This window comes from Larus michahellis, chromosome 3 (genome assembly GCF_964199755.1).
Source record: "Larus michahellis chromosome 3, bLarMic1.1, whole genome shotgun sequence".
NCBI lineage: Eukaryota > Metazoa > Chordata > Aves > Charadriiformes > Laridae > Larus > Larus michahellis.
The window spans coordinates 82,200,558-82,213,599 of record NC_133898.1 but is presented as its reverse complement, the minus strand read 5'-3'; the positions used below and the strand labels follow the sequence as shown (position 1 = coordinate 82,213,599).

General features: G+C 45.7%; 1 protein-coding gene across 2 annotated transcripts in view; it reads left to right on the top strand.

Moving 5' to 3' along the window:
* The window catches only part of SOBP (sine oculis binding protein homolog), a 120,042-nt gene that overhangs the window by 92,487 nt on the left and 14,513 nt on the right, over positions 1 to 13,042 (top strand). For both annotated transcript variants that reach the window (XM_074581004.1, XM_074581003.1), the window contains one exon: positions 9,221 to 11,175. In XM_074581004.1, the coding sequence (XP_074437105.1) occupies positions 9,221 to 11,173 (1,953 nt within the window). In that variant the 3' untranslated portion in view covers positions 11,174 to 11,175. The remainder of the gene's footprint in view (positions 1 to 9,220; positions 11,176 to 13,042) is intronic.

Below are 13,042 nucleotides of genomic sequence, written 5' to 3'. Positions count from 1 at the left end.
GTGGGCTTCACCAGTGGTTTCAGATCCAAAGTTCCTCCTGTGGTTTCAAAGCCTCAGACTGAAGTTGAAAACACGGAGCTCAGCTGTTTATATACAAAATCAAATATGTAGCCACCCTAACGGAACAAGACCCAACCTGGATTTCCACCGGGCATTAGCATAACTTATATTCGTTGCTTTTGGCTGGGAACGTTAAAAAGCCCCACAACACAAAAGGAACGCAATGGCTTTGAAAAGACTATGTTTTAAATACCACAGATGACAACTGCAATGATTCAAAAAATGAAATCAATTTATCATTAGCCATTAATTACCAAATAGCTCTATTGTCTCCTTATGCTTCATGTAGCTTAGATTTTTGCATAATTAGGATGAAAAATGGAGACAGAGTGGGTCCTGCATTTAAATGACATAAAGTCAGTATTCGCTCCTCAGAAAACTGTGGTAAATTTTCAGGAGGACAAGAAGTTTAGGAGGGTTACGTCAGGGAAAGGAAAAGCAAGTAAGCAGGCAAGCTTTTGTCTCTTTTAAACAGAGAGAAACTCATCACAGGACAGTTTTAAGTTGTAGGCAACTCCAGTGGTCTGTTTTGTCAACTGTTTTTGCACAAAGCTTTGTTTTCCTTCACACCTAGCATCGCTACGAGCTATACTGTAACCACATTCACAGTGTGTTAGAGCCTGCCTCGGGGTTCCTTCGCAGCAGGTTTCAGCTGGAATAATTTTTTTTGTTTGTTTTGTTTTTTTTTCTTCTTATAATAATCACTCCATTCAAGTGGAACAATCATTATAAAAAATTACCACTACCCATCTTGGGCAGAAAAATCCTGGAACAATAAATATGCTGGATGTCTTGCAATAAGCACATTGAAAATGGTGACTGAGGCTGGATAACTGCTTAGAGCCACGCTTTGGGTTATGCCTGTTACTAGTGTTGGTTGACATCTGGTAGTGAAAGAGCATCAATCCCCAATCATGGCAGCTGAGGCAGGGTCTTGGTTACAGTCGTCTTGAAAGTAGATGCTGTGAACTGCCCTCCCGCTTTGGGGACAGTCTGCATCCCTGCCAGGGACCCCCAGACCAAAGCCCCCCACCCCACAGGGCCAGCATGCAGTGGCTGCCGTGCTGGGTATGCAGACCCCCGTCCCTCCCAAGAAGAGTCCTGAACAGATTCAGGGTGGGCGTTTTGGGGGAGGATTGGGTAGGGAGATGCAGGACACTTCGGTGAACGACGGCGGGTTGGGCGGCTTCTGGCAAGGCTGTGTCCACTCCATCTTTTGACGCAGAGTGCTGGCAGCTGCATACCTTTTGTGATAACTCAACTAGTTGGGAAGAAACCACAACAGCATTAAGATAAGCAAAAAAGCCTTTAAATTATGAATTTCAGTTCCCTTATGCTGATTATCACTAATGTCTCAAAGGACCTTGTCATTTGTCATTGTCTCTTGGTGGGACATATTCCCCTCCCCTTTCTCAGTCCGACCCCATGCATCTGAGCGGAGCATGGCCGTGTCCTTCTGCAGATCTTCCCAATTGGCTCAGCTTTCCCAATCAGCACGGCAGGGTGCCTCCCTTGCCCTTCTTAATGTTCATCTTTTTTCTGAGTCGGAAAATGCTAAAAGGGAACTCCAGTTCCTTGGAACAATCTTTATGTCAAAGAAATGGCTGCGTGTTTGTGTGCTAACAGCTGAGCGGCGCCTTCCCAACCTGGCAGGGACTTTGCTTTCCCAGGGGCAGCTACGCGGGGGGATCCCCAGGAAGTGAGCAGGGCAGGGGGTGAAGAGTTAGTTACAGACCTCCAAGTTTCTGTTTGCAAGAGGGGTTGGTCTGACCCAGAGCCCCACTGGGGCCATGGTTTCTCTGTGCTCACAAGCATTGAATATGTTAACACTTGAAGTACAGCTTTTGCCCCAAAGTTTCTCTGTTCTTGGTCATGAAACAGACTGTGGAGATGAGGATATGTCTGTGAGGGGATTTGTTTAGAAATTGCCATTACCTTTTAGGTGACCCACTCCAAAGAGGAGCCTTGGTGGTGGATAAATGGAGGAAAGAAGGGAGGGAGCAGGCAACTACATTGCCCAACAAGCTGGGGGAGCTGGTGAGGACAGCTGAGAAAGGTTTCACACTCCTTTGCCATTTAAAGATAGGCACATAGTCCTTCAGGACAAGAAGTTGTAGGTTTCTTTCCTTCTGATATACTGAATTTTCCCCTGCTGTTCTGCTGGGAGTGCTACACAGCCTTGTGAGGGGGCCCGGGTGGCAAGGGGTCTTGGTGTCCATGCCGTGATGGCCGGTGGGTGAACTGCAAAGGGTCTGACTGAGCTGTGTGTAAGAGCACTAGTTGTGACTCATTTGGCTGTTTACTAGAAACCTCTGTTATGTGCATTTCAAGCCACTTCCTAATTTCTAGATTGCTGTCGTGTCCAATGTTTGGCAGGCTTCAAAAAACTTGAGCCTTTGCTGAAAAACATATGGCTGGTGTGTCAGGTTCTCACTTGGCTTCAAGGCAGGAGCCTGTGCAGGGGGAGGGGGATTGTCTCCTCGCCTTGTGGCTTTTGGGATGGGTTGGGAGCCTCTGCCTTCACGCCTCACACATCCTGAGGGGGTGGCAAGGTTGGAAACTGCAGGGAAGGGCCTGGGACACAGTCTGGGATAAAAGAAAAGGCAACCAGGCCAGAATGGGATATAGGAAATGTGCAGTGGCGTCGGTGAAGCCAGAACATGCCTAAGTGTGCATGAAGAGACAGCAGTTGGATACCACAGTGGGAAAAGGGAGTAGAAACTACTCAGCAAAGTTGAATACATGGATTTTATGCCAGGGAGCAAGGCTTTGATAGTCTTCAGTCCCATGTTTCGGCATCTTTTTTTCAGCCTCTCCTCATCTAAGGAGAGGCTCAGGGAACTGGGCACGTTTAGTTTGGAGAAGAGGAGGCTGAGGGGAGACCTCATTGCCCTCTACAACTACCTGAAAGGAGGTTGTAGAGAGATGGGTGTTGGCCTCTTTTCCCAGGTGAATAATGACAGGACCAGAGGAAATGGTCTGAAGCTGCGGCAGGGGAGGTTTAGATTAGATATTAGGAAGAATTACTTTACTGAAAGAGTGGTCAGGCACGGGAACAGCCTGCCCAGGGCGGTGGTTGAGTCACCATCCCTAGAGGTGTTTAAGAAACATCTAGATGTGGCACTTCAGGGCATGCTCTGAAGGGCAGAGGTGGTAGGGGTTTTGTGTGTGTGTATGGTTGGACTCAATGATCTCAAAGGTCCTTTCCAACCATGAAGATTCAATGATTATTCTATGATTCTGTGATCTTTGTTAAGAGCCTGGTCCTCAGGATGTGATGCAGCCCTCCCTTGTGCAATGTGTCCCACACCAGCGTTCTCCTGAGCAAGGAGAACATTAGACACCCTCTGGTTCTGAAGAAGCTGAAAAGGGACTGTCTTTACCCTAGTGACCCCTTTCTGTCCTCTCGCTAAGCTTTACCAGGGAGCTGATACTAGTCCAAAGTGCTGTGTATAAGGCAGAGGCTCTCGTTCATCGCAGCGGTGGTGTTTGCACGTTACGCGTTCCTGCTTTCTCTCACGCTGATGTAAATATGTCCACAGACAGATTTTAGCAAATGTATTTCTTAATGAAGTAGTGTCTGGTACGAGATTGTAATTCAGAGGTTAGTGGTGGACTGCACTAATGGATGAACTTTGTGCCTGCATTTGACAGCCGATTAAAGTATTAATTACCCTGTGCCTAAAGTCTGAGCGTGGCCCTTTTAAGCGCAGCAGGATGCCTGTGTTGTGCCTGTGGGGCAACCTTGTGGCCACGTCTGGATTCTGCTTTGGACGTTTCTATCAAAATAAAGATACGGATGCCAATGGGAATGGCTCTTTCCCCCCTCTTTGTATTAGAGAAATCTGAGTGTTACAGGATCCCTCGGTCCTGGCTTCCTCGGTGTTCCCGTAGCGGGTGCGAGTAGTGTTTCTGCTGATGCGGTGTCTTCTGAGTCGTCTCCTGGTGTAGATTGCTGTGTGTTTCACAGGAAAGCGGATGAATGATATCAAGTCATTGAGCTTATAAGTAGCACACTGGCAACCCGCCACTAAAATATAAATACATTAAACGTACTGAAGGAAATGTTCATTCTGTTGTTTAGCGTTGGACATGCCCCAGTTAGGTAAATTTAATCTTCTCGAGGGTTGTTGCGTTACAGCTGAATGAGATAGGCAGTTATCTTATTACTGATCATTCTGTCATTCAGGGTTTGTGTTCTGGTATTCGCGGTGTGGCGTGTGCTTGCCCCAGAGCGTTTGGAGGAGTATTTTCCAAGGGAGATGAAGGTGCATAGGGATCTGTTAGCACCTTGCAAGGTCGGACCCTTTATCTCAGAAATGTTCACGCTCCTTGTCAGTCACACCACTACCGGTCCCACCTCCTTTTTGGGTAGGAACGTACAAAATGGTCACTTTGCCTGTGTTTGGTAGGAAATGTCTGAAACGCAGCCTCGCGGCATTTATTTTCTTCCCGTGTATTCCTTTTGCTAACTTGTGCTGTGGGATTTTCTGCTGCAGTTCCTTCCAAAACCCCTGTCCGTGCCTCTGCTCCTGTTGAGGTCAGGGGCAAGGCTCCTGTCAACTCCCGGCTAAGCGGAGGCCAGCGTTGAGCATCGGACCCAAAGCCGATTGATTGCATTAAAGAGGAGTCTCTCCATTGTTTTCCACGGGTGCTGGGTCAGACCCTCCCGACGTGACCCCGCAGCATTAACTCTCGTGCCTAATCCCGATGAAAGCTGGGGACCTACTCCTGTGCGTAAGCACTACCAAATCCATCGCGCAGCACTAACAAGCACTCTGACACGGTTTAGCTCTTCTCTTGGTTGTACGGTGAAGGGAAAGGATGAGGCAGGAAAAGGGAAGCAGAAGGAATAAATGAACGGAGAGATTTTGAGCTGGTTATGAAGAATGGCGATGTTCTGGACGCAACGCAAGTACTTAAAAAAATAAGACATTGGCTGTGTGTTTTACAGATAAGAAAATGTTATTTTATTGAACGGAAAGATATATATGTTTCACCTATCACATCTGAACTAATCAGTGTAGGCTTTTAGAATAAGTCTGTAATTACTCTGAGCACGTCATTAGTTAGATGTAAAATGAATGATATTGCTCCGTTTTATTACCTCTAGTGATATAGCCATTTGTATCATAAATTCATTGACCTCATCTTAAATGATCAATCCTGTAAGACAGACTTGATTCATTAATTCTTAAGTGACATTTTTTCTCCTCCAGTAATTTCCTCCTCATCTTAGGGACTGTTTTTCTACCTTTTAGTATGGTATTGTAAGGTGTCATATTACCTGCGTATGACATGCAGGTTTTATACTTTTATCTTAAATAAGCAGCATAGACTGATTGCTTAGATAGATAGGTCGGTAGATGGATAGAAAGAAAGAAAGAAAGAAGGAAAGAAAGAAGGAAAGAAAGAAAGAAGGAGAGAAAGAAAGAAGGAAAGAAGGAAAGAAGGAAAGAAGGAAGGAAGGAAGGAAGGAAGGAAGGAAGGAAGGAAGGAAGGAAGGAAGGAAGGAAAGAAGGAAAGAAGGAAAGAAAGAAAGAAAGAAAGAAAGAAAGAAAGAAAGAAAGAAAGAAAGAAAGAAAGAAAGAAAGAGATGAAACACATGGCTGTAGTAGATAGACATTTCTCACTGACGTGAACTTCAACACTTTGAGATGTTGCATAAAATCAATGAGACAATTATTAGATATTTGGTCCATCCAGGATGTTCAGAGGAACAGAATCGCTGCCTTTAATTTCTGTGGCTTTAATTAATTTTAGTGATAAAATATACGGAACGGTTTGTAATTAATATGTGAGTGAGGCAGGCAGACTTCAGAGTTTCTTGTACCTCAGTGAATTATTGAAAACAGGAGAAATCAGTAGAGAATTTCTAAGCAGGATTTCTAAATCTTTTACCGAGGAAAATATTTGTTTAGCTAGGGGTGACATAGGAGCCCACTTGAGATAAACAAATCAATACAGCAATAAAACACTGAATTATTTCAGTGAATTTTTCAACTGATGACTAATAAAATTAAACTATTAGAAATTATTAGAAAAGGTTCCACAACTTTTTGGGGGTCTTTATTTTTCTTTCAGTCACTTTAATTAAAGTCACTGAGGGGTCTCTTCCTAGAAAGATAAGGAGGCTGAGTTTACTCTCTCGTATTTCTCAGATGCTTCTTTGGCAGCAGGCTTACAAGCTGGTCTGCTTCCTTTGCCCCAAAGGACGGGCAAGCCTTAGCTGCACCATCCCAGGACTAAATCGGGGAAGCAGCTGCATCTGGAGTCCTGCCCCATCCTTTACAGCAGCCACCTCCAGGATCGGTCCCCTCCTCGTCTTTCCCCTGCAAGCAGACACTGTTTTGGTGGGTGATGGGCCAGGGTGGGCTTCATCCTTCCCCGAGCCTTCCTCAGGAGCCAGCTGAGAGCTCCTGGTACCTCTTTGTGCATCCCTTGGGGTACATGTGGAGACCCCCTGCCTCTTTGCACAGCCCTTGGGGCAAGAGCATACCCTGCAAGTGGCAGAAGGAGCACAGTGGTTTACATCCTGGTTCCATACAAGCAAAAAGGTAGCATTTTGTGGCTACAGCAGTGAGCTCTGGATCAAAAATGACTTTAAGGTGAATTGAGCAGCTTTAGTCAGTTAAATAGTAGCTTATTAACTCACGGTATAGACTCACAAATTCCCCTTTTGTCTGCTTGGAAAACAGTGGCAAGTCAGAAAATTTCAGGAGGCCAGTTATAAGGTGTTTCCATCAGATCACCCTGTGTTGACTCGCCAGGTGGGTGGCCAAACCCCTACCCATGCCAAATACCCGAGATGGTTCAGTGCCCACTGCTGCGTGTTTGCACTATTTGTGGCGAGGGGTTGCCCAGCTCCGGTGCTGTCTGCCATGGCCACTGACTGAGCTCTCCTGCGGGGAGCAGAGGGAGAGATGATGCCTGGTAAAAGCCGGGGGCCCATGGAAGTGGGTGTGCCCCCACTTTGCCTCCTTCCATGTGCTTCTGCTTCCCAGCTGCCCTGCACCTTGGGGGGGATGCATTTGCCATAGCAGTGGAGGCATTTATCTCGACTCTTCTGTGTGTTCAACAGACTTATTGTCCATGTTTTTTTTGGAGTGATACATCATCAGCGTGCGTTCAATGCAGAGCTGGCCCTGTTTGCAATGCACCAGGAAATTTTCTTCCTTGCATGGGACATCGTGCTTGGAAATATGCCCGTCCTAATGCCACATGCATCGAGCAGCACCAGCACCCTCTGCTTTATCTCACGTGGCGTTGCGTCCGTGTGCCCAAGCTAAAAATCTGGGCCCTGCATTCCCAAACTTCAGGGGTGACTTAATAGTTGCTGCTTCTCAAGTAATTATTTAGTTTGATTTAAAAGTTGAGGTGAAAACTTCGTGGCAGAGGAAGGGAGTGTGTGTGTGTGAGTGTGTGAATGGGGTGGGGAGGCAGGAGAGGGAGGCAAATAGCAACCCGCCTAGATAACCAAGAGGTTGCAGAGCTAAAATAAACAGGCTAATAGCCATAGCATAGAGGGGGTGTGGGTATGTATATGTGTGTATATATGTATTAAAGATATATTACTGAAAACTCAAAAATGTCACCACTGTTTATATTAAAGGAAAACTGAGAGTTAAATGAGATGGGTAATCAGATGCCCGACATATGTTGTTTGGAATTGTTTATATGGCCAATAGTTATTAAAATTAATTATCCTTTTAATACAGTCTTTTCACAATCATATTCTTTTTTTTTTCTCTTTTTTTTTTTTTTTTGTACAAAAGATATAATCATTTCAAAACAACCTAATACAGACTATTCAGAAAAGGCAGAACAAACAATACCGGGATGTATTCTGACACGGTCATAGGCTCAACATGCTGATAGAAAGCACCAAAAATCTCTGTCAACGGAGTATTTTGAGAACTAATGTAAATGACAAAAATGGGTTTTTTGTGTGTGTAAAATTCTGTCAAAAAAGTAAGGCACTGAAAAATCTGACATCTGTTTATCTGTTTATAGCTATGGCAAGATTACTCATATTAATTCTTGTTTAAAATGCCATATGAAGGAAAGGCATTTGTGCAAACAAGAGTCATATTTGAATTGTAGATCATGTCTTCACCATCTGTGAGAGCTGTTGGTGTTGCAAAATTAATGTGTTAATGAAATCACAATAATTTCTCTGAAGTAATGGATTCTGAAGCCTAGAATGACTATTTTTTGAACTTTGATGTCTAGTGGTTTACAACTGGGAAAACCTTTCACAGCTTAATTAGTTCTGCAGCCTTACTTTAAAAAAAAATGGCTATGCCTCCGCCACACCAATAGCAACACAGAAATGGATTAAATGGAAAGCAGAGAAACAAAACAAAAATGAGCCTGCAACGCTTACTTTTTGCCATAGTGTTTGAAAAGTTGCTAAATAGGCCCTTGCTTGCCAAGAAGTTTTACTCAGCGACTCGTACACAAGAGCGGGCAAGCAGCTCAGAAAATAATTCCAGCTTGCCGAAATATCACAAAATTGGGACTATTCGAACCTCACACAAATGTCCCGACCATTTCCAAGTTTCTCCTTGGAATGAAGGGCAAAGGGTGAATGATGCTTTTTGCTTCATGATGCCATTTCAAAATACCACACCCTTTCCAACTTACTCCTTGGTACTCTTAATAGAATACAAAATGTTGCAGTGTGCTGTAGTTTAGCAGAAATTATTTGCATTCATTTCCAGCAACTTTCTGAGTCCTTTTCCAGTTATCATACTCCTTGTGTAGCGTGGCACCTCAGATGGTACAGGTGTGCTTAGGTTACCCCTGAAAAGTAATCACAGCCATGCTCGTATGGATTTTGTATACTTACATATACTTACATACAAGAGTTTATGCCAGTTGAGGATTCTTCTCTGTGGTATGGGTTTAAGATATATATATAAAATGTACTGTATAACGTAGAATTGAGGTCATGGGAGCCAAAAAAGGGAGTGGCATTCAATTCACCAATATTTTGGAGCAAAAAAAGCATAGTTTTCACAAACGTAACTATTTTTTTTTTTTGTGCTAGAAAAACAATGTGAATATTTAGAAAGCAACTAAAAAACTACTTTTGAAATAACACTATGAAGAGAAGATTGCTTTTCTTACCTGATTTGATTTTATTACTGTGTTGTAGGTATGTGACTGGTGTAAGCACATAAGACACACAAAAGAGTATCTGGATTTTGGGGACGGGGAAAGAAGGCTTCAGTTCTGCAGTGCAAAATGTCTCAATCAGTACAAAATGGACATTTTCTACAAAGAGACACAGGCCAATCTTCCAGCTGGACTGTGCAGTACATTACATCCTCCAGTCGAAAATAAAGCAGAAGGCACTGGGGTGCAGCTGCTGACTCCAGATTCTTGGAATATACCGCTAGCAGATGCTCGGAGAAAAGCCCCATCCCCAGCGTCTGCAGCTGGCCAAATTCAAGGTCCTGGACCATCAGCGTCTACCACTGCCTCTCCGTCTGACACTGCCAACTGCTCTGTCACTAAAATCCCCACACCAGTTCCCAAACCTATTCCCATCAGTGAGAATCCAAATATTCCACCAGTTTCTGTCCAGCCACCTGCTAGCATTGTGCCTCCAATTGGTGTCCCACCTCGCAGTCCTCCCATGGTGATGACAAACCGTGGGCCAGTTCCTCTGCCCATATTCATGGAACAGCAAATTATGCAGCAAATCCGTCCACCATTTATTCGTGGGCCGCCTCACCATGCCTCAAATCCTAACAGCCCTCTGTCAAATCCAATGATCCCTGGAATCGGTCCCCCACCAGGTGGTCCCAGAAATATGGGTCCCACCTCCAGCCCCATGCACAGACCGATGCTTTCCCCTCATATCCACCCCCCCACAACACCTACCATGCCTGGGAATCCTCCAGGCTTGTTGCCGCCTCCCCCTCCTGGAGCTCCTTTGCCCAGTCTTCCCTTTCCCCCTGTCAGCATGATGCCAAATGGTCCTATGCCTATGCCACAGATGATGAACTTTGGATTGCCATCCCTTGCCCCGCTGGTGCCACCCCCAACTCTACTAGTGCCATATCCCGTCATTGTCCCTTTGCCTGTCCCCATCCCCATTCCCATCCCCATTCCTCACATCAATGACTCCAAACCCCCCAATGGCTTCTCCAGCAACGGCGAAAGCTTCATTCCGAGTACCTCCAGCGAGACGCCTGGGGCAAAGCCAACCAATAGCTCTTCATCCCCTCGAGAGTCAAAGCAAGGATCATCTAAATCCTCTGACTCCTCACCGAGCTGCTCAGGCCAGTCCCTAAATCAAACTCAAGTGCTTCAGGAGCACAGTAAAAATGAAGTTGTTGACTTGACTGTCAGACCTAGTAGTCCAGTGAACAGTAAATTTGGTTTCCCCAGTGTGCTGCAGGGTCCACAGGACGGTGTGATAGACCTAACAGTAGGCCACCGGTCTAGGCTGCACAATGTTATCCACAGGGCTTTACACGGCCCGGTGAAAGTTGAACGTGAACCTAACAGTGTTGTAAATTTGGCTTTTGGTAGCTCAGACAAAAGGAACTGCAGCGACTGCAGGGACAACTGCAGCCCAGTTGACTCAAAAACGTTACCGTGCAGTGACGGAGCTCACTGCTGTCCTGTCTCCTTGCCCTCCGGCACGCCGGGACTGGAAGCTGGTGCAGCGGTGTGCAACGTCATTGTGAATGGCACGAAGAGCACGGAGGGTTCCAAGAACCCGGAGCCGCCCCAGGAGCCGAAAAAGCCCCAGCCCCCAGAGGAGCTGGCGGTGAGCGAGCTGGAGTCCGTTAAGGAGAACAACTGCGCATCAAACTGCCACCTGGAGGGAGACGCTGGCAAGAAGAGCGGGGAAGAGCCCCTTGCTGGGGGAGACAAACAGGACCCGAATCTTAACAATCCAGCAGACGAGGACCATGCGTATGCTTTGCGGATGCTGCCTAAGACGGGTTGCGTGATCCAGCCTGTGCCAAAACCAGCAGAAAAGACTGCTATCGCGCCGTGCATTATCTCAACGCCAATACTCAGCACAGGGCCAGAGGATCTGGAGCCACCATTGAAAAGGAGGTGTCTCCGAATTCGAAATCAGAATAAGTAAAGGTTTGTGTAATCACTACTGCCTTCTGTGTGAGTAGAATGAGTATTTTCAGGTATGAGATCAAACCCGCGTGGACGTGGCCTTTGTGAAACAAGATACAGGTCCCGATTTATCAGCACTTTCAGAAAACTATTGGTATTTATGTTTTAACATTGTTCTTTGTGTTGTATTGCATCTGTACTTGTCAGTACTCCATCCATCAGCAGCCTCATTACACTTTTGCTCACAGAACATTTCGTGATGGTGCTGGCTGTGAAATTATTGTGTTGTGTATGTCAAAGTCAGTGGTTTTCTGCCTAGGATATGGTTCAGGTCTGGGCCATTAATCTGCTTACTTATTCCAGCTGAGTTACGCAGCAACTCAAGCCTTCATGATGATGATTGAAATTGCCCTACAGCATAGCACAGAGCAGGACGACCCAGCTGCTTCCCGCTAGCTCAAATCCAATTGACTTACCAAATGGTCATCTCCAACCATCTTACTTTGGTTTGCCTCCAGACCACACCCTGGCTTTCAGCCGGGCTGTTCTCCGGGGAGCTAACCCCCTCTCCCTGAGCTTTCCTTCCTCGGGTATTGGTGCTTAGGGACTGCCTGCTGTAGCTTGTCTCAGCAAGACCTGTGCCATGGGGCTTTACCCTCTTACCCAAGGTACCTGCTTTTGGTGCAAGTCTCCCACCTTAGTAAAGCAGCTGAGGTTTCCCCCAGCCCTGCAGTTGTTATATGTGTGTGGTTCCTGGTGGGGCTGCAAAGCAAGGCAGAGATATGGGTAAGTCCACCAACAACTGTGGCTTATCCAAGGACTATGCTCCAGAGGCAGAGCACCCCCCCACCTTCATTCCCTATTCCCAGCCTACTGAGTCCCTCTGATAAAACAGCACCTTTCTAAAACTGTTAGTTTAATGTATGTCTGTTAGTTCAAACCTGCGAGCAAGAAACAAATGTAATTGCATTTGTTTAGATTCACAAGCGTGGAGAGCTTCTTTCAGGAAAAGGGAAAATGGTGGGTGTTGCAAGAAATCTGTTCAGCAGTAAAATACTGACGGTTTGCTGGATGTGGCTTGATGACATGCCAGATTTCATTACAATCCGTGGAATATTCTGTAGCCTCCAGTAAATCCCTGTCCCTGGTAGCACAAATAGGGACTGCAGCAGTGCAATACGAATATTGCCTTGAAGGGCTTGGCACCTATAATCGTAGACAGCAGCGCAGGCTGTGGAATCTGGGCCATTGCAACATCTCCCTGCTCCATCAGTGCAGGCTAATTGCACCATCAAAGATACCGAAGTATATAGTCAGGACTCCCTTTTTATTTGTTAATGCCGCGTTCCCTGTGTTGGCTGCAGTGCCGGAAACGTTGCTTCCCTTGATCACAAACAGTATTTATTTACTTTCTTCAGTGGAACAGAACCATTATTCTTTGCTCTCGGCATGTGCTGACACATTTAAAAGATACATTCCTAAGAACAGAGCACAACTATGACTTTCTTGGACTAATAACCAACATATACAATAACTCAGAAGTCAAGTGAATATTTAAAATCTTTACGCACTTCTAGGCTCCGCTAGCGGGGATCCCCCTACCCACCGTGATGGACTGTATGTCCTTCTCAGCAGCAAGATCTTTATTGCAAACCCCAGTGTGCCACCTTTGGAGCTTGAAAGATTGTCTCTTCATAAATGTACGCATGCTTTTACCTAGGGGTCACGATTTGACCTAGTGAGAAGGCCACTATTTGATTGTATCCCTTTTATTTAATTCTAGGAGAGCCGAAGTTAACCCGTCCTTTCCCACCTTTCTCAGTCTCCCCATAGCTGTGGTTTGTTTCAAGCCAGCGCTGAGACCTGCACATCTGTGTGCTGACACTGT